The following is a 20,497-nucleotide window of genomic DNA, read 5'->3' as shown; positions in this document are numbered from 1 at the left end:
CTGATCTGACATAGTTTTTTTGTTTTTCTACAATTTCTGACCAAACATTCATGCGGCGTGAATGCGCTTCAGTGATTATGAGTGTTAACAGGCCTTGTTTCATGAACTCGGATGTATAATGATTAGCTATTAGTAAAAAATTACTAGGTTTTTGCAAAAAATAATAATGTTTTATACCTAGATTTTATTTTAAAAGTTAATAATAATAAAAATGTAAAATTTATTCACTGTAAATATTTTCAAGGATTTTTGTAATAACTTCAAATTACTTTTGCATATTTAAGCTAATTTTTGCAAAATTAAAAGTATAATTGATTTTACATGTTTTTTTTTTCGATAACAATAGCGAGCTCAACTAAAGTTAAGTTTTTTAAATGAATATCCTTCGCTAAACTACCTATTTAAAAACTAAAAATTTTTTCTAAAATATTTCAGTTGATAAAGTCTTTGGATTAAAATTTTATAAAATAAACTTGAAAATAATATGTATTTTGAAAATTTTTCATATGAAAATGAAAGACAACTGTCAATAGAAATGTATATTTATATTAACGGTAAAATTCATTGTGATTTGTTTACTTTTACCTATCTGACAATTAAGCTATTGTGAATGTTTCAATGGAGTTACTTGTATTTTCATTTTAACGCAATTTTATTTACCTTACAACAAAATCTCATCTGGCAATACTGTTACACACCTTCAAACTATTGTGAATAGTTGCTGTCATTAATCACAACAAAACAGCTGACGTAGAGAAATAAACAAAAATTTATTTTTTTTTCGTCAGTATTAAATTAAACATTAATTTTTGCAAATAATTATAATAATTAAGATTAAAGAAGATGGAAATTGCCAATACTTACTACAGCAAAGATGAATATGTAGAAACGGTAGGACTACGCCCGCAAAATCTCACCCTACTTTATTATTTTAAACTTTTTCTGATGATCTCATTGTTGTAAACATAACTTTGCTTGTTTTAGGCTTCCGGCAATAAGGTGAGTCGTCAAACGGTACTATGCGGCTCACAAAACATTGTACTAAATGGTAAAGTTATAGTACAAAGTGGTTCCATTATTCGCGGTGATTTGGCCAATGTACGAACCGGACGTTATTGTGTTATAAGTAAAAATGCCGTAATCCGTCCGCCCTATAAACAATTTAGCAAAGGTATTGCCTTCTTTCCCATGCATATTGGTGATCATGTGTACGTAGGAGAAGGTGCAGTGGTGTCGGCCGCTGTTATTGGCTCGTTTGTGTATATAGGAAAGAATGCCATAATAGTAAGTTCTTTATAGATTCAAGCCTAAACATGTTATTAACGTACATATTTATCTCCACTTAGGGACGCCGCTGTGTTTTAAAAGACTGCTGCATCATTGAGGATGGTGCAGTCCTTCCGCCTGAGACTACTGTGGCCAGTTATATGCGTTATACGGCAAAGGGTACCATTGAAGGCGGTCAGGGAAATCCTAATTTTGTGCCTGCAGCCATGCAAGATCAAATGATGGATTTTACCAAATCATTTTATGAACATTTTATACGTTTGCCTCAGGCCTGCTAATTTGCACAATATTTAAAAAAAATTGCAATTAATGTCTAAATTTATGTAATTTATTCTTATTTTATCTCAAAATAAACTTATATTCTAAGCTCTAATCTATTAAACCTGTCTCAACGTCGTAAGCACTATGTCCCATTTCAAAAACAGGGCCCGTTAAACCGGTACGTAAAGCTATTTCACGGGCAGTTTCTTCAGAGTTATTCAATGCCTGAGCATTAATGTTGTGATCCATCATTAGGACGGTAGCAGTATTACGACAATTCGAGACAGTGGCTGTTATATGTAAAGGAGTCTGTTGTCCATCCGATTGGGCATTGACATCGGCTCCATGTTGCAACAGTAGGAGAGCACATTGAGCATTGCTCCATTTACAAGCCGAATGCAAAGGGGTCCAGCCCATATTTGTTTTAGCATTTGGATCGGCTTTATATTGTATAAGTAGTTTAGCAATATCCTCAAAATTATTGTAACAGGCACGATGTAGGGGAGTATAGCCATCGTTGTCTATGGCAGTTACGGCTTCCGGATCTAAACGCAAGATTTCTTTGACCTCACTGATTTTATTTTCATTGACAGCCCACAAAATCATCCGTTCAATACTGGCTGTTAAAAGGAAATTTCGAAATTAAAAAAATCTACAATTTTAACGTATCCACTATAGATTTTACCTTGTGGATTACGATCTTCTTCGATAAGCTCATCGGCATCATCATCCCAACCACTGACATGCATACCCCGTGGAACTTTGGCATAACGCAATTTATCTAACTGAGATTTTTCATCATCCGAATCGTAGTCAGCCATTTTTTCACTTTTATTTTAATATAAATAAATATTTCTTTTCAACTTTTTAAGTTTTTGTCAGACCGTGTCAAAATCTTTTTTTCGGCAGTTTTCTAGAAATTTGTTTGTTTATATGTCAAAACTAACTATTCACAATAGTTCCGCAAGCTATAAAGTTACCATACTAAATAAATTGTATGTATAACGAGATGGAAATGAATTACGAAATAACGGTATTATAAAACTATATTGTAGGGTTCTATACTTGAATAAAAAAAATCTACTTGTTTCAATTTATGAAAGGTGGATTTTTAAACTTTACACAATTTTGAAATTTTCGACTATTTTACTTATTTTTACAGGTTTACAAATGAACAAAAAGCTTGCTTTTAAAATATGTATTTGTAAATAGTCGACTAAAAATCGATTGTTTTAATTTATTTTTTTATAACATTCCGCGTATTTTTCAACTTATTGAGTGTTTTTTGACTTTTTACCAACATGTTATGAACAAAACAATCGACAAATAGTCTATTGTACAAAAATTGTTTTAATATGAGGTTAACTTGGAGTTGATGAGTTGATGTAAGTCATATTGTTATTGCTCATTTTATAGCATAATCTAATCTATAATAAATAAATTTTACCGGTATTTCAAAATTCACAATCTGGCAGTGCAAACATATTTGAACTAGGGTTCTATAAATCGACTTTCGAATAATCGAACAATAGACTTTTTGTCGAAAAAAGTCGAAGTCGAAAAAAGTCGGAAAAAGTCGAAAATTGTAGAAACAAGTCAAAAATATTAAAAAAGTGGAAAAAAAGTCAAAAACTCTAAAATAGTCGGAAAAACTCGAAAAAAGTCAAAAAATAGTCGGAAAAAAGTAGAAAGAAGTCGAAAATAGTCAAAAAGTCGAAAAAATCGAAAAGTCGAAAAAAGTCGGAAAAAGTCGAAAAGTCGGAAAAAGTCGGAAAAAGTCGAAAAGTCGACTATTTATAAAATACTTATAGTCGAAAAGTCTAAAAGTCGACTTTTATTTAAATGAAGAAAGTCGAAAAATCGACTTTTCATAAAATGCAAAAAGTCGAAAAGTCGAGTTGCATTTAGTTAAAAGTCGACTTTTCGACCTTTCGACTTTTTCCATTTTATGAAAAGTCGATTTTTCGACTTTTCGACCTTTTTCATTTATTTAAAAGTCGACTTTTAGACTTTTCGACTTTTAGTATTTTATAAATGGTCGACTTTTCGACTTTTTTCGACTTTTCGACTTTTTTCGACTTTTTTCGACTTTTCGACTTTTTTCGACTTTTCGACTTTTTCCGACTTTTTTCAACTTTTCGACTTTTTGCGACTTTTCGATTTTTTACGACTTTTTGACTATTTTCGACTTTTTTCGACTATTTTTTACTTTTTTCGAGTTTTTCCGACTATTTTAGAGTTTTTGACCTCTTTTCCACTTTTTTAAAATATTCGACTATTTTCGACTTTTCGACTTTTTTCGACTTTTCAACTTTTTTCGGCTTTTCGACTTTTTTCGACTTTTCGACTTTTTTCGACTTTTTCCGACTTTTTTCAACTTTTCGACTTTTTCCGACTTTTCGATTTTTTACGACTTTTTGACTATTTTCGACTTTTTTTCGACTTTTTTCGACTATTTTTTACTTTTTTCGAGTTTTTCCGACTATTTTAGAGTTTTTGACCTCTTTTCCACTTTTTTAAAATATTCGACTATTTTCGACTTTTCGACTTTTTTCGACTTTTCGACTTTTTCCGACTTTTCGACTTTTTCCGACTTTTCGACTTTTTTCGACTTTTCGACTTTTTTCGACTTTCTTCGACTTTCTTCGACTTTTTTCGACTTATCGACTTTTTTCGACTTTTTTCGACTTTTCGAATTTTCGACTTTTTTCGACTTTCCGACTTTTCGACTTTTCGACTTTTTTCGACTTTTATTTACAAAGTCGACTTTTCGACTTTTTTCATAGACGATAGTCGAGTTATCGACTTTTTTGGAACAAAATAGTCGACTTCGACTTTTCGACTTTTTTCGACAAAAAGTCGATTGTTCGATTATTCGAAAGTCGATTTATAGAACCCTAAGAACCCTAATTTGAACTAACCAAAAAATACGGCCATTCTACAAAAAATTTAGTACGTTTTTAGTACTAACAATAATATAAACAACCTATTGTGAATGGGACATGAAAAACTGATGCAATTATATACGAAATCTATTAAATCCAGCTGATCAGTCATTCAATAAACATTGTATCCAGATTTTTTACTAAACGACTGGAAAATACCGATAAAAAAGCATTATTACCGTATAAATCGAGCAATAAAAGTATATATACAAAATTTTCCTTAAAAATGAGTGCCGACAATAGCACAGATAATCGCAAATTAGAAGATATTTTTCTAGAAGGTTGGGAAATCTTTGAATTTCTCGATGAAACTACTATTGATACCAATGGTACTGAATTTCAGGTAGAAAATTTAACTTTCTAGTTGGAGTTATTGTTTAAATTATTTTCATTTCAGTCCAAGGTAAAATTGGGCATGCAACAATTCGAATTGGCCACTACGATGGTCAGTCAAATTGGAATGTTTAGCTCCAATGAAATAATTGATGAAGTGCCCACAGAATCATTGCAGTATTTACTGTTACCATATTTTTTGGGCAAATTAGCTGTGCAACGTAATGAACAGGATCGTGCAGATGCTTTGCGTATTGCAGAAATTTATTTTAGGTGTGTGTACATTTGTTCTACAACTTCTTAAGGGGGCAAGAATCCAAATAAATTAATTTTTTTTTTTTTTTTGGTTTTTATCTTCCAGAGACTTTCTACAACGTTGTCATGAATATCAACTTTGTGAGGCTCCCAAATCTAATGATGACGATAAGTCTGACAAACAAGTTAGTGGTTGCATAGACACCCAGGAACAACTAGTGGCCTCTGCGGTGGCACGTAATAATAAAATCGCACAATTTAAACGTAAAAAAGAACTAGATGCTCAAATAAAACAAATGAAATTAGCCGTTAAAAGCAATAATGTGGACGATGAAGTCAAAAGGGATTTCTTTATGAAATACATTAATAGAAGTATTATAGATGCCAATGAAGAAATGCAGAACGTCAAGTTGGAAAGAGGAGTAGTGGAAATGAGAAAACAACGTTTGGCCGAATTTGGCACCACAAAAATGGATGATATTGTTTTGCCACCCGGTTCGGTTATTGGACCTAATCCCTTTAAGGATCATGCTCATATGCCTGATCATGACCACGCTCATGGTCATAGTCATGGACATGGCCATTCTCATTCACATGGCCCACCACGTCACATGCATATGCCGCCAAAACCTAAACCTATGCAACCCTTCATTATCACTAAAGATGCTACACAAAAGGCTGTCTTTGGTCTCGGCTATCCCAGTTTGCCCATTATGACTGTCGATGAGTTTTATCAACAGCGTGTTGATCAGGGTATTTTCCCCGATGCCGAAAAAATGGCCCAAATTAATAAAGAAAAAGCCATAGCTGCTGCTCAAGATCCAGAAATTCAAGAGGAAGAAGAAAAAGCTGCTCTCGAGGAACAAATTGAAAATGATGATCCCGAATATATTGCACGTATGCGGCGTATGGATGAGTATAAGGATGTGGTTAGACGTGGTGATGGCAATCGTCATAATCGCAGTTAAAAGCTGTCAGTGATATTTTTGGTTTTTTCTTTAAAAGAAAAGTGTTCAAAACACTTAATTTTTCAATAAATACACGATAATATTACGCTACTTAATAAATTTCACAATACATTTTTCAAAACATACATATAAACATTGCATTAACAAGTAAAATTCTGTTTGTTTTTTGTATAGACATTTTATAGAAATTAATGTTTCGTTTTTTAAAGATAACAAAAGCCTCTAGATAGATAAACTACATTGTTATCTTAATTATTCATAAATAGTAGGTATTTATAGTTATTTAACAGATACAATTTTCATATACGATACTGTGCAAAAGAGGACTAAGAGGTCTATTGTCTAGTCTGTGGTCTCGACTATAGTCAAGTCAATATTTTGGAGTGTCTAGATAATAATCTTTAATATTATATAGTTTAGACTATAGTTCACTTTATAGATAGACAATAAAGTGAAGTTTATAGATATATAAAGGGATTATTTAAAAATAAGAAGAGGTCAACTTACCAGAAGTCACGCTTTGTAATCTATATTATAGTCTTGATTGTAGTTTACTTTTGAAGCCGGACACTTGTCAGTCTCTTAATTATAGATTTAAAGTTATGTCTGTCGATTTAAGTATGTAAGTCCAAACAGACAAATCTCTGTAAATTTAAAATTTTACAGACGTACACAAATTAATGGCAATAATAAAAACTTATTGCACTATGGGCATAATCTTTATAAACACAATTAACAATAGAAATTCTTCCGGCCGGAAACAAACCACCAATCATTGTAATTAGACAATTATGATTTTATATGAAAAAAACATGTAGTTAAAAAGAAGAATATTTATCAAAATACTAGTAAATTGAAAAACTAAATTAATTATAACTCTAATATATATTTTTTAATTTTCTTTGACTTAAAAGCACCGTTTTATATGTTTACTTTATGAAATTATTCTTCTTCTCTAATAATTGGGCATCCACATGAGAATAATAGCTTCACATTGTTACAATTTAAATAAACGCAATGTTATACGAGATTTTTTAATCAAACTACAAACAACAACTTTACAATAATGTAAGCTAATACAAAAAAACACACGATACGTTAATACAAGATGGTTTAAAATTTATATTTTAATAAACATTTAAAGAAAACGTTACCGTTAAAATCAAACTTTTTTAACGTTACCACCCTTACCAAAATAAAATCTATCTGGCAACTTTAATCTTATCTGACAAAATACAAGAGAAAAAAACAACAATACTCACCAACATTTGACATTTCGATGACGTTCAACCATTTTTGTGTGATATGAACAAGTGAAATAAGAATTTTTTTCCCCGATTGAAGTTTAATTATTTGTGAAAAAAGTGCAAATATTTTTAAGAAAATCTATTGTAATTTATAGTGTATTAATAAAGGATAATAAAAAACAACAAAATGCCATTGAAATTAGATATTAAACGCCGTTTAACATCACGTTCGGATCGAGTCAAATGTGTTGACATACATCCAACCGAACCGTGGATGTTGTGTGCCCTTTACAATGGCCACGTACACATCATGAATTTTGAGAACCAGCAATTGGTAAAAGATTTCGAGGTTTGTGATGTTCCTGTACGTTCGGGACGTTTTGTGGCACGTAAAAATTGGCTAATCACTGGTTCCGATGATATGCAAATTCGCATTTTCAACTATAATACATTGGAAAAAGTTCATTCATTTGAGGCTCATTCAGATTACATACGTTGTATTGCCGTACACCCAACTCAGCCACTGATATTGACTAGTAGCGGTGAGTAAGAAAATAGAGAAGATAAACAAAATAAAGAATAGAGAATTTGAAAAATAATTGTAGAAATCTGGACAGACGTGATATTGTTTGTTGTTGCTAGAATTTGTTTTTTTTTTTTTTATTTGAAACATACAAATTTTAATTTAATGTTCTTATTATTGCATTAGTAGTTGAGATTTCATCAGGCGACCAGAAGAAAGATAAAAATGCGTTAGATAAAATAATTATGATCAGTTTATTGATAAATTTATACACAATTATTATGTGTTTTTAATTATTGTTGTTTTTTTATTTTTCATGATATATCTTGATAATTTCACCACACCATCATTTTTTGATGCATTCATGATGCTTTTGTTATCGATAAATAATTTTGTATTTGTGTGAATTAAAATTTAATTTTCAATACAAAATCATCATACTCAAAAAGTACTTTTTTGTATGATGTCTTTTTATAAAATTTAGCGATTATATTTCAAAAAGAATAGGATAGTTCGGTAACAGGGTAACTAATTGTTCGTGTTATTTATATTTTTTAACTTTAGTAGGTAGTAACTTAGTTTGAAATCTGAATAGTACAAATTTGTTTTTGGATTCATTCGGTATAAGCATTTTTTTGTACGGAAGACTATATATAGTTTAGTCAAGTCTATAGTGTTCAATATAGTATAGTCTACAGAACCTATAATCAAGTCTATAGTCTAGTTTGTGTTCTATTCTGTGTTCTAGTGTAAAGTCTAGTTGATTGTCTTAACTATAGTTTAAACTATAGTCTAGTCTACAGTCTAGTGTATAGTTTCGTCTATAGTCTAGTGTAGTCTATAGTCGAATCTGTAGTCCAGTCAAAAATCTAGTATATAGTCTGGTATATAGTCTAGTCTATAGTGTAATCTACAGTCTAGTCTAGTCAAAAATCGAGTATATAGTCTGGTGTATAGTCTAGTCTATAGTGTAATCTACAGTCTATAGTCTAGTCTATTCTAGACTATAGTCTATTCGATAAACTATAGTATAGTCTTTAGTATAGTCAATTCACTCGCCTATAGCCTAGTCTATAGTCTAGTATATTGTCTAGTTTGTAGTCTAGTTCATAGTGGTGTCTAGTTTAGTCGACAGTACAATCTAGTCTATAGACCAGTTTATAGTCTTATCTATGTTCTTGACTGAAGTCAAGTAATTACCGCAATTACTTTAGGAATGTGAATAAACTTTGACCCAGATAATTATTGAATATAACTCGATATAAATCCTTATTTGTTCCATATCAAAAAATAAAAAAAATGTCCCTAACATAAAACTTCTTGCATAATAGTGTTCATAATTATATTGTTGTATCTCTTCCTACAGATGACATGCTTATTAAGCTTTGGAATTGGGAGAAAATGTGGGCTTGCCAGCGTGTATTCGAAGGTCATACACATTATGTTATGCAAATTGTATTCAATCCCAAAGACAATAATACATTTGCTTCGGCCTCATTGGATCGCACCGTTAAAGTTTGGCAATTGGGTTCGAATTTTGCCAACTTTACTCTAGAAGGTCATGAAAAGGGTGTCAACTGTGTGGATTATTATCATGGTGGTGATAAACCCTATTTGATTTCGGGTGCTGATGATCGTTTGGTTAAAATTTGGGATTATCAAAATAAAACTTGTGTACAGACATTGGAGGGTCATGCACAAAATATATCAGCAGTTTGTTTCCATCCAGAATTACCAATAGTATTGACCGGTTCAGAAGATGGTACTGTGCGTATTTGGCATTCGGGTACCTATCGTTTGGAAATCTCTTTGAATTATGGGTACGAACGTGTTTGGACAATTGCTTGTATGCGTGGTACTAATAATGTTGCCTTGGGTTATGATGAAGGTTCCATTATTATTAAAGTAGGCCGGGAAGAACCAGCCATGTCTATGGATGTTATTGGCAGTAAAATTATATGGGCCAAACATTCGGAAATGCAACAGGTAAATAGTTAATTGCTAAGTAAAAGTTTTGAAAATTTAATATTTTTTACTCTTCAGGTCAATTTAAAAACTTTGGCAGATGGCACAGAAATCAAAGATGGTGAACGTTTGCCAGTAGCTGTTAAAGATATGGGAGCATGTGAAATTTATCCTCAAACTATTGCCCACAATCCCAATGGTCGTTTTGTGGTGGTTTGTGGTGATGGCGAATACATTATTTACACTTCCATGGCTTTGCGTAATAAAGCATTTGGTTCGGCCCAGGAATTCGTATGGGCTTTGGAAAGTAATGAATATGCCATACGTGAAACTAATGGCACTGTGCGCTTATTCCGTAACTTTAAAGAACGTAAAAGTTTTACCCCCGAATATGGCGCAGAGAGTATTTACGGCGGCTATTTGTTTGGTGTGAAAACATCATCGGGTTTAGCCTTTTATGATTGGGAAACTCTGACTTTAGTAAGACGCATTGAAGTACAACCACGTCATGTATTTTGGAATGAATCTGGTACATTGGTGTGTCTTGCTACTGAAGAGTCCTTCTTTATATTGTCCGTTGATACCGGCGCCATTTCCATTGCATTAGAAACTAAACAAGATTTGGAAGATGATGGCATTGAAAGTGCCTTTGATGTATTAGGTAAGTTAAGTAAACTGATTTTATTATTCTTCCTATAACAAATTGCATTTCCTTTATGTACAGGCGAAATCAATGAAATTGTTAAAACTGGTCTATGGGTGGGTGATTGCTTCATTTACACCAATTCCGTGAATCGTATTAACTACTATGTGGGTGGTGAAATTGTTACCATTTCTCATTTGGATCGCACTATGTATTTGTTGGGCTATGTACCCAAAGATAATCGCCTTTACATGGGTGACAAGGAACTCAATGTCATTTCCTTTTCTCTACAACTATCGGTATTGGAATATCAAACTGCTGTTATGCGCCGTGATTTTGAAAGGGCCGATTTAGTTTTGCCCACTATACCAAAGGAGCATCGTACACGTGTGGCTCATTTCTTGGAGAAACAAGGTTTCAAGTCTCAAGCCTTACAAGTATCCACCGATCCAGATCATAAATTTGATTTGGCCTTACAAATTGGTGAACTCGATATCGCTGTTAAGTTAGCCAGAGAAGCCGAGAATCCACAAAAATGGTCACAACTGGCAGATGTAGCTTCCCGTAAAAATAATATGGCTTTAGTGAAGGAATGCATGGAAAAGGCCAATGACTTTAGTGGTCTTTTGCTATTGGCCACAGCTTCTGGCGATGCTGAGATGTTAAAATCTTTGGGAGATAATGGCTCCGCCCAAGGACGTCATAATATCGCATTTCTGTCCGCATTTATACGTTCCGATGTGGAACGCTGTTTGGAGATATTGATAGAAACAAATCGCTTGCCCGAAGCAGCTTTCTTTGCACGCACCTACATTCCCAGCCAAATGTCACGAGTAGTCGAACTATGGCGTGAAGAATTGGCTAAATTTAATGAGAAGGCCGGCCAGTCTTTGGCTGATCCAGCAAAATATGAAAATCTCTTCCCCGGCTTGGGGGATGCTTTACAAGTTGAGGAATTCCTCAGGCAAAAAGAGCGCCAGCAATTGCCAGCTCATGCTGCTGCCTCATTACCACTCAATATTGATCGCAATCCCTTGGAAGAAATGCAAATGGCCCAACAGAAAGGCATATTTGAGAGTAACTCTAAGGTAGATGTACAAGACTATAAGAAAAGTGACGATTATGTGGGTACAGCTGCCGCTACAGCATCTGTAGCTAACACAACCACTAAAGCATCAATATCAGTGCCTGCTGCCACTGCGAAAGACGACGATGATGATGACGATTTAGACTTAGAGATCGAAGGCATAACTTTGGATGATAACATCGATACAACAGATGTCAATTTAGATGATGATTTTCTTAGTGATGATTAAGTATAAAAATAAAATTGTAACCCAAACATTTCCTCTACATTTATAAAAATTCCTCCTACACTCCCTCTCTATCGTCCCCTTTAAATTACAACAACACTCTGTTCGTTTGTCGAGGTCTAGGACCTTTTATTATTAAAAGTTTACATTTATGTTTAAATATCTCGTACGTATCTTTATTTTCCTCATTTAACGATTACACACAAACGCCGAGATAAAACGACATAATATTAGTTATTGTCATTTATATTGTATTGCAATCTGATTTAACATGTTTATACTATAAACAATGAAATATGTAATTATTAATCCTATTTTATTATGATAAAATAAAAAATAACGAAAATAAAAAACAAAGATTACAAATATTTTAGATTCAGCTGAATCAACCGGAAGTTTTTCCACAGGGAAGAGCTTTCCGCAACATTAAACTGTGATATCAACTACATAAAACAAATCCAACTTAACGACACAAAAACCGGTCAATAATCTCCCAAAAATAAAATTTCATATATGGACACCCCTCATTTCGTTTTACCACATTTTCATATTAAAACTTCCCTTTATCATGGTTTCATAAAAATAATAAAAATATCTGGCAACATTTAAAGTGTTGGACAGTGTTACCGTTTTTTGCTTTTCTACAAAGTTAGCGAAAAATAAACATATTTTAGCTTTGTTCCACAACTTTCCTGGCTAAAGTAAATTAATGAATTTTCTCTTCGTACTTGTAAAAAGTACGGGAACAGAAAAAAACTAAATTTCTCTTTCAATAAATATAAAATTTCAAAATTTTTTGTTTTCAATGTACTTTTTAAACAAATAATTTATTTGACAATTTTTTTTCTATTTGCCGGGAAAAAATTTTCTGGCTAAAACCAACCAAGTTCTGGCAAATAGAAACTATTATTATTTCTCAATTTTGTTCTCTTTTACAATTTCTGGTAAAAACCTGCAAACATGACAAGTAAAGGAACACATCTTTTATATGAAAAAGAGTTTAAAAGGTGTTCAGTGGTTTAAAATGCCCATAGCATTTATGTATATTTAGTTACAATTGTATTAAAAAACACAGAAAAATAATTATTTCATTTATTACAATAAAATTACATTCGATTTACTTTCCACTAGATTTGTGTACTCAGTTTTAAAACGAGAAAAATTATGCGAATTCGTTTTTAAACGAGAAATTTACTCGTATTCGGTTTACAGAACAGACAGGACTGTGTAATATTATTTTGCCCAAATTGGCTTTCTTATTACTGAATAAATATATAAAATCTTTGTTTTTACGTTATTCATCATTTTCTTAATGCAAAATTTTTTAGAAACTGATTTTCTGCAAGAGGTTTTATGTGGAGGATAGGGTCAAATATAGGCCGATCCTCGTAAAACTAGGAGAAAGGATTTGTTTTTAATTTTTAAGAATTTTTTATTCATCCCTGCATAATTTCTCACACAACTTTTGAGCTTGCTCTGTTTTGTTGTTATAAGCAATATATTTGCTTCCAAAATCCCACTTTCTGATCTCTCGGATTCCGTTTTTATTTAAAATCGTTGAAAATTTAAAACTAAACGTAGTTGAAAACTTAGCTGGCTTACAGTTGATTTTAAGCCGCCGCCGACATATTTAGTGTCAGTCGCCGCCGCCGTTAATATTTGTCGGCGCAGGGCTCTGTTTTGCTGCTCTTTATTTGAAGATAAATTTGGTGAAAATTACAATTTATTTTTAAATAAAAATCAGTGCAAATCAAACAGCTAAAGGTAATTTATTATATTTATTACATTATTTATAAAATATTTTCTTTATTTCTATAGAAAAAAAAACGAAAAAGAAATATCAATTTTTTTGTCAAGGGTAATTTACCCTGTCAGCGTTATTGATTTTTTCTGGGCTTTAATTTTTATATGTATCCATATGTTGTTTTTTCTATTCACAACTTTCTGCAGATATCACATATAGTAGTTACTGAACAGGAAGTATCAATTTATAAAATAAGAACAATTGAAAAATAATGGATTCTGCACCAAATCCTGATATGATGCAGCAGCAGGCTGGCTATGCTCCACGACGTCAATATGACCAAATGCCACCTAATGTTGCTGCTATGCCTCCTGTTAATATGCCAAATGGCCAGGGACAAGTGGGTGGAGCGGTGCCAGCTGCCCCCACCAAGATTTTGCAAAGGCCGGCTAAAGTCAAAAAGGAAAAAATTGATGATTTAATTGCTACTACTAGCAAAATGGCAATTGAGGAATCATTGAAGTTGGTAAGTTGATAAAAATGAAAATGTCTGCTGAAAGATAGATTAGACTACAGACTTGACTATAGACTAGATTATAAACTAGATTGCAGACTAGACTATAGACTAGATTAGGGTACATACTGGACTATAGACTACAGTAGTCTAGTCTATAGACTAAACTATAGACTATACTATAGACTAGACTAAAGACTAGACAATGAAGTGCACCATATTAGACTATAGACTAGAATATAGACTAGACTATAAACCAGATCGGACTATATAGTGGGCTATATATTAGAACTGGATTTAGTTTAGGTTGATAAGAGGATGTATATTTCAGCAAATCCGAAAATATATCCCTAGGCCATTAGAATTAGATTTAATCTGTAAATACATATTTGACGCTAAATAAATTTTATATAATTTCTACATGATATTGATCTATTAAAAAAATAATTTTCCAAAACACAAATTTGCATTTTATACCCCACACATGTTAAATTGAAACAACTCTTAGTCATGCAATAAATATCTATTGAATGACATTAAATAATTAGCATCATAGTGTTATTACTAAGACCCTACATTATTTTTCAGACTGATGCAAATGGTGTCGCTATGAAAACACCCGTTTCATTGCTGCAAGAACTACTTAGCCGTCGTGGCATAACTCCAAGTTATGAGTTGGTGCAAATCGAGGGGGCCATCCATGAACCCACCTTCCGTTATCGTGTATCATTCAACGATAAAGATGTACCATTTACAGCTATGGGCGCTGGTCGCTCTAAGAAAGAGGCTAAACATTCAGCTGCAAGAGCTTTAATTGATAAATTAACTGGGGTACAATTGCCGGAACCACAAACTTCACCGGCCGGCTCGAATGCAGCAGCTGGCATGGATGGTAATGCTAATGCTGCCGGTAGTGGGGGAGAGTAAGTTAAATAATACATTCTGTTAAAAAGTAATTAAAATTATATTTTGTATTTACAGTGGTGCCGATAAAATTGTTGGCAATCCCATTGGCTGGCTGCAGGAAATGTGCATGTCTCGCCGCTGGCCCCCACCAAACTATGAAACTGAAACCGAAGTTGGTTTGCCGCATGAGCGCCTCTTTACCATTGCTTGTACTATACTGAATTTCCGTGAAGTTGGCAAGGGTAAAAGCAAGAAAATTGCCAAACGTACGGCCGCTCATAAAATGTGGACTCGTTTGCAGGAGACACCCATTGATAATAATCAATTGGTTGAAACTATGGGCACCGATTTGGGTGGTGATGTAAGTACTTCTTTTTTTTTTAATATTTTTACGTTTAATTTAATTTCTCAATTATGTGTTTTGATAAAATTAAGGGTGGTTAGTTATTTAAAGGCTTTTATTTGTTTTCTAACTAAGGGTGGTTATTTATAAGTTTACATACATATTTTGTATATATGTATGTACATGATTTCGGGGCAGAGTGTCCGTTTTGTTTTGTTTACTTCTGATATATTTTCAAATCACCTTTATAGTTGGTATTATTATTATTTCAAATTTAATTTCTTTATATATAATTTCCTCTTATGTACGTTTATCGTATTGTAGTATACATCTTGAGATAGATGTTGATTTTCTTTTCATTTTTGTTTGTTTATGTTTTCTTACAGAAATCCAATTATTATGGTGATTTGAAAGATATCACGGTACCAACACTTACCAGTCAACATAGCAGTAAAGTTTCACAATTCCATAAGACCCTTAAGAATTCGACCGGCAAAAAATTAATTAAATTGCAGGTGAGAAGATAGCGAGAGAATAAACTTATTAAAAAATACATAATATAAATCAGGCATGGAAATTTCAGTACTTAGTTACTTATTTCACTTTTCGGTTGCCTCTGTTAGGTTAGTGCTTAGTGTTCTAGTCAGATAGACCGATGGTGTTTAGTTCGATTTCCATCTGAGGCATTGGTAAAGGTCTATAGTCTAGCCTATTATCTAGTATGGCCTAGTCTATAGTCTAGACTATAAGACTAGACTAGAGTACATACTAGACTATAGACTAGACTATAAGACTAGACTAGACTATAGACTAGACTATAGCCTAGTCTATAGTCTAGTCTATAGTTTAGTCTATAGTCTAGTCTAAAGTCTAGTCTATAGTCTAGTCTATAGTCTAGTCTATAGTCTAGTCTATAGTCTAGTATATAGTCTAGTCTATAGCCTAGTATATAGTCTAGTCTATAGTCAAGTCTATAGTCTAGTCTATAGTCTAGTCTATAGTCTAGTCTATAGTCTAGTCTATAATCTAGTCTATAGTCTATTCTATAGTCTATTCTATAGTCTATTCTATAGTCTAGTCTATAATCTAGTCTATATTCTAGTCTATAGTCTAGTCTAGTCTATAGTCTAGTCTATAGTCTAGTCTATAGTCTAGTCTATAGTCTAGTCTATAGTCTAGTCTATAGTCTAGTCTATAGTCTAGTCTATAGTCTAGTCTATAGTCTAGTCTATAGTCTAGTCTATAGTCTAGTCTATAGTCTAGTCTATAGTTTAGTCTATAGTCTAGTCTATAGTCTAGTCTATAGTCTATTCTATAGTCTAGTCTATAATCTAGTCTATATTCTAGTCTATAGTCTAGCCTAGTCTTATAGTCTATATAGTCTATAGTCTAGTCTATAGTCTATTCTATAGTCTAGTCTATAATCTAGTCTATAGTCTATTCTATAGTCTAGTCTATAATCTAATCTATATTCTAGTCTATAGTCTAGTCTAGTCTTATAGCCTAGTCTTATAGTCTAGTCTATAGTCTAGTCTATAGTCTAGTCTATAATCTAGTCTATAGTCTAGTCTATAGTCTAGTCTATAGTCTAGTCTATAGTCTAGTCTATAGTTTAGTCTATAGTCTAGTCTATAGTCTAGTCTATAGTCTAGTCTATAGTTTAGTCTATAGTCTAGTCTATAGTCTAGTCTATAGTCTAGTCTATAGTCTAGTCTATAGTCTAGTCTGTAGTCCAGTCTATAGTCTAGTCTAAAGTCTAGTCTATAATCTAGTCTATAGTCTAGTCCATAGTCTAGTCTAGTCTATAGCCTAGTCTATAGCCTAGTCTATAGTTTAGTCTATAGTCTAGTCTAAAGTCTAGTCTATAATCTAGTCTATAGTCTAGTCTGTAGTCTAGTCTATAGTCTAGTCTATAGTCTAGTCTATAGTCGAGTCTATAGTCTAGTCTATAGTCGAGTCTATAGTCTAGTCTATAGTCTAGTCTATAGTCTAGTCTATAGTCTAGTCTATAGTCTAGTCTATAGTCTAGTCTATAGTCTAGTCTATAGTCTAGTCTATAGTCTAGTCTATAGTCTAGACTATAGTCTAGTCTATAGTCTAGTCTATAGTCTAGTCTATAGTCTAGTCTATAGTCTAGTTTATAGTCTTGTCTATAGTCTAGTCTATAGTCTAGTCTATAGTCTAGTCCATAGTCTAGTCTATAGTTTAGTCTATACTCTAGTCTAGTCTTATAGTCTAGTCTAGTCTATAGTCTAGTCTATAGTCCAGTCTATAGTCTAGTCTATAGTCTAGTCTATAGTCTAGTCTATAGTCTAGTCTATAGTCTAGTCTATAGTCTAGTCTATAGTCTAGTCTATAGTCTAGTCTATAGTCTTGTCTAGAGTGTGTGTTTTCATGAATATGTATGACCTTTTATTAGTTATGTTCAAAAATTTAAACTTATATTCGAAAATTCGAAATTATGTCGAAAAATTTTAAAAACTCTCTAAATCATGAGAATTCATAAAAGTATATAATTATGTTCGAAAACTTTTGAAAACTCTTAAAATAATCTCTAAATCATAAGGATTCATAAAAATATAATTTTGTTCTTTTACTTACAGAAAACTTGCCTAAAAGATCCCAAAATTGATTATGTCAAACTATTGGGTGAAATTGCACACGAAAATCAATTTGAGGTAACTTACGTGGACATCGAAGAGAAGACCTTCACTGATAAATTTCAATGTTTGGTACAACTATCCACTCTACCGGTGGGTGTTTGCCACGGTTCTGGCACTACACCAGCTGATGCCAAAAAGATGGCTGCACAAAATGCTTTGGAATATTTGAAAATTATGACCAAAAAATGAATTCAAAGTAATTGTGTAAAATCACTTTAAGTTTTTACACACTGTATTGCAGCTGTTTTAATGAAAAATTGACAACATTTCTCGAACCAACAAAATATGAAATTCAAAGCAGGGTAAAGAGAAAGATGGGTTTGTTTATTTTTTTTTGTTTTTTTAATTTTATAAATTGTTTTTTATATTTGCTACTTGACTTTGAGAAATTTCTTTTCTTAACTTAAATTTTGGAAAAAATCACTTAGTTTTTTCATTATTGACTTATTTAAAATATTGGTTAAAGGATGATTTAAAAGCTCTGGAATTATTGATTATTTTGAGAATTATTATTTTTTACTTTTTATCGTTTTAAAAGCCCACAAAACAAGCAGCTGACATGCATTAAAAAAATCTTAAAAAATAAATATTTAATATTATTTAACTAAATACATAAATAACTAATATATAAAATATGCATTTTGCAATTATCAATTATAATTAAAAGTATTACAAAAAAAAAATATATTAAAAAACATAAAAAAATTTCATGAAATATTACAACACAAAAAATGCTTATATATAAAAACAAAACTTAAAAAAACCAAAACAAATTTAAATGTTACTCTTAAGAGAAAAAAAAAAACAAAGAACGAAACAAACTTAAAAATCAATAATTAAACTTTTTTGACAAAACTAAAAAGTATAAGATGGAAAATTTATATTTTAAGTTATAGTTATTTATGTAACTAGTTCAATTATAAAAACAAAACATTAGAGTTGGTTTAACTAATAGAGCATAACAACAAACAACAACAGGAACTAATAAAAATCCTCCCTCTCCAACCAACAAAGAAGTAAAAAAAGGAAAATTTTATTAAATTTTTTTCTTTTCAAAAAAAGTAACAAACATGCAAAACAAACAATTAAACAAAATCTTGTTTAAATCTTATAGTTGCTGCAAACTATATGCAATTTAAACACCTACAAGCTATACTTTGCATGGACCTAATGATGAATTTTCCATACTTAAAATTTAATGCTATAAATAACAATTACATTAAAAATATTTAAACCCAAAAAAAGAAGAAATCTTAAGATCAAACATATAAAAAAACATTTAAATATCCATTATTTCATAATCTAATTAATTTTGAGTTTTTTTTTCAATTTTATTTAAAAATTATTCTAAATGCAACAAGTAATCTGGAAAATTATTACATTATTTTAGTGCAAAGTGTAGAGGTTGTAATTTCTATACAAATTAAATAAAAATTAAAAAAAAAAAACATTTTAAATTCTAAGCTTGTCCCGAGGTACTTTTTTAAATAAAAATATTTTGCTTTTAACTTAATGGTTATTCATTATTAATCAACAAAATATTATTATTTAAAAAAAATAAATTCCTTTGTCAGGCTTTTAAAAACTTTTGTAATATTCTTGCGTAAAGAATTAATTATGTATAAAATAATAATTATACATGTAATATTAAAATTATTGTGACATTATTTAAGCTTAACTAAAAAAAAACAACAATTAAAAGAAAGAAAGACCTCGTACATTTGTTCATGCAATTTTTTTTTATTTTCTGACTTTTTTTGATATATTATTTACCACAACATTTATGTTATATTTCTTGGATTTTTTGTCTATAAAATATATTGTAAAATTCACTAGAATTTATGGAGTATATAAGCAAACATATTTAAATACATATACAACAATATTTCAATAAACAATGTAAAACGCAGAAACACAATATTAATTAAAAATATTCATTAAATAAAAACAAGTAATTGATGTGCAACAAAAAATATTTTCTTAATTTGGGGGTTGAAAGAGTGGGGAAGTCAACCTCACTCCTTTTCGTAAAATGTCAAGATACAGTAGTCTTAATGAAAATCTATCTATCTATCTATCTATCTATCTATCTATCTATATCTATCTATCTATCTATCTATCTATCTATCTATATCTATCTATCTATCTATCTATCTATCAATCTATATATATATATATATATATATATATATATATATATATATATATATATATATATATATATATATATATATATATATATATATATATATATATATATATATATATATATCGTCACCTAAAACGCAAACGGCCTTATCTAACATTTTGAAAATTCTACAGGAGAAGCAAAAAACTATTTATATTGAAAAGTTTGTTTCAATCAACGCGATTTATTTGTAGTAAATAAACAAATTGTTTAATAGTGAAACCTATCATTTGTTATGATAGTTGACAATGGCGTATATAAAAATCGATAAATTGGACTTTTTACCTTTAATATTGAAATGTTTTTGTAGATAGGGCCTTTTATTTTTGGTAAATAAAATCGATAATTTTTGTTAGAAGAGTCGAATTTTTGGTGTGGACATTTGTTTTGATGCAATAC

At 31.2% G+C, this 20,497-nt stretch overlaps 5 protein-coding genes across 6 annotated transcripts; 4 read left to right on the top strand and 1 right to left on the bottom strand.

Annotated features, from left to right (window-relative positions):
* Positions 1-708: 708 nt before the first annotated feature.
* LOC119600156 (dynactin subunit 5) lies at positions 709-1,660 on the top strand. The gene is made up of 3 exons (XM_037950244.1): positions 709-891; positions 985-1,284; positions 1,347-1,660. Exons 1-3 carry the CDS (start codon positions 844-846, stop codon positions 1,563-1,565), a joined length of 567 nt encoding a protein of 188 aa, XP_037806172.1. The 5' UTR covers positions 709-843; the 3' UTR covers positions 1,566-1,660.
* Positions 1,594-2,518, bottom strand: LOC119600155 (ankyrin repeat domain-containing protein 49). The gene is made up of 2 exons (XM_037950243.1): positions 2,234-2,518; positions 1,594-2,168 (listed from the first exon to the last, which is right to left on the bottom strand). Exons 1-2 carry the CDS (start codon positions 2,367-2,369, stop codon positions 1,657-1,659), a joined length of 648 nt encoding a protein of 215 aa, XP_037806171.1. The 5' UTR covers positions 2,370-2,518; the 3' UTR covers positions 1,594-1,656.
* A 2,045-nt stretch (positions 2,519-4,563) lies between these two features.
* On the top strand, positions 4,564-6,202 carry LOC119600154 (immunoglobulin-binding protein 1). Its single transcript, XM_037950242.1, has 3 exons — positions 4,564-4,836; positions 4,891-5,099; positions 5,188-6,202. The coding sequence occupies exons 1-3, from the start codon at positions 4,720-4,722 to the stop codon at positions 6,047-6,049; spliced, it is 1,188 nt and encodes a 395-aa protein (XP_037806170.1). The 5' UTR covers positions 4,564-4,719; the 3' UTR covers positions 6,050-6,202.
* Positions 6,203-7,302: 1,100 nt separating this feature from the next.
* On the top strand, positions 7,303-11,900 carry LOC119600135 (coatomer subunit beta'). Its single transcript, XM_037950224.1, has 4 exons — positions 7,303-7,838; positions 9,186-9,805; positions 9,863-10,445; positions 10,509-11,900. Exons 1-4 carry the CDS (start codon positions 7,484-7,486, stop codon positions 11,741-11,743), a joined length of 2,793 nt encoding a protein of 930 aa, XP_037806152.1. The 5' UTR covers positions 7,303-7,483; the 3' UTR covers positions 11,744-11,900.
* Positions 11,901-13,366: 1,466 nt separating this feature from the next.
* LOC119600162 (interferon-inducible double-stranded RNA-dependent protein kinase activator A homolog) lies at positions 13,367-18,927 on the top strand. Of its 2 annotated transcripts, XM_037950250.1 has the most exons (6): positions 13,367-13,504; positions 13,691-14,010; positions 14,587-14,921; positions 14,980-15,265; positions 15,634-15,762; positions 17,851-18,927. In XM_037950250.1, the coding sequence occupies exons 2-6, from the start codon at positions 13,756-13,758 to the stop codon at positions 18,097-18,099; spliced, it is 1,254 nt and encodes a 417-aa protein (XP_037806178.1). In that variant the 5' UTR covers positions 13,367-13,504; positions 13,691-13,755; the 3' UTR covers positions 18,100-18,927. The 2 variants fall into 2 exon arrangements, with proteins under 2 accessions (XP_037806178.1, XP_037806179.1); XM_037950251.1 differs by lacking the exon at positions 15,634-15,762.
* Positions 18,928-20,497: the final 1,570 nt, after the last annotated feature.

This window comes from Lucilia sericata, unplaced genomic scaffold (genome assembly GCF_015586225.1).
Source record: "Lucilia sericata isolate MDLA Ls3-8-SP2 unplaced genomic scaffold, ASM1558622v1 Contig000105F_arrow, whole genome shotgun sequence".
Lineage (NCBI taxonomy): Eukaryota > Metazoa > Arthropoda > Insecta > Diptera > Calliphoridae > Lucilia > Lucilia sericata.
This window is presented reverse-complemented; position numbering and strand designations above follow the sequence as displayed.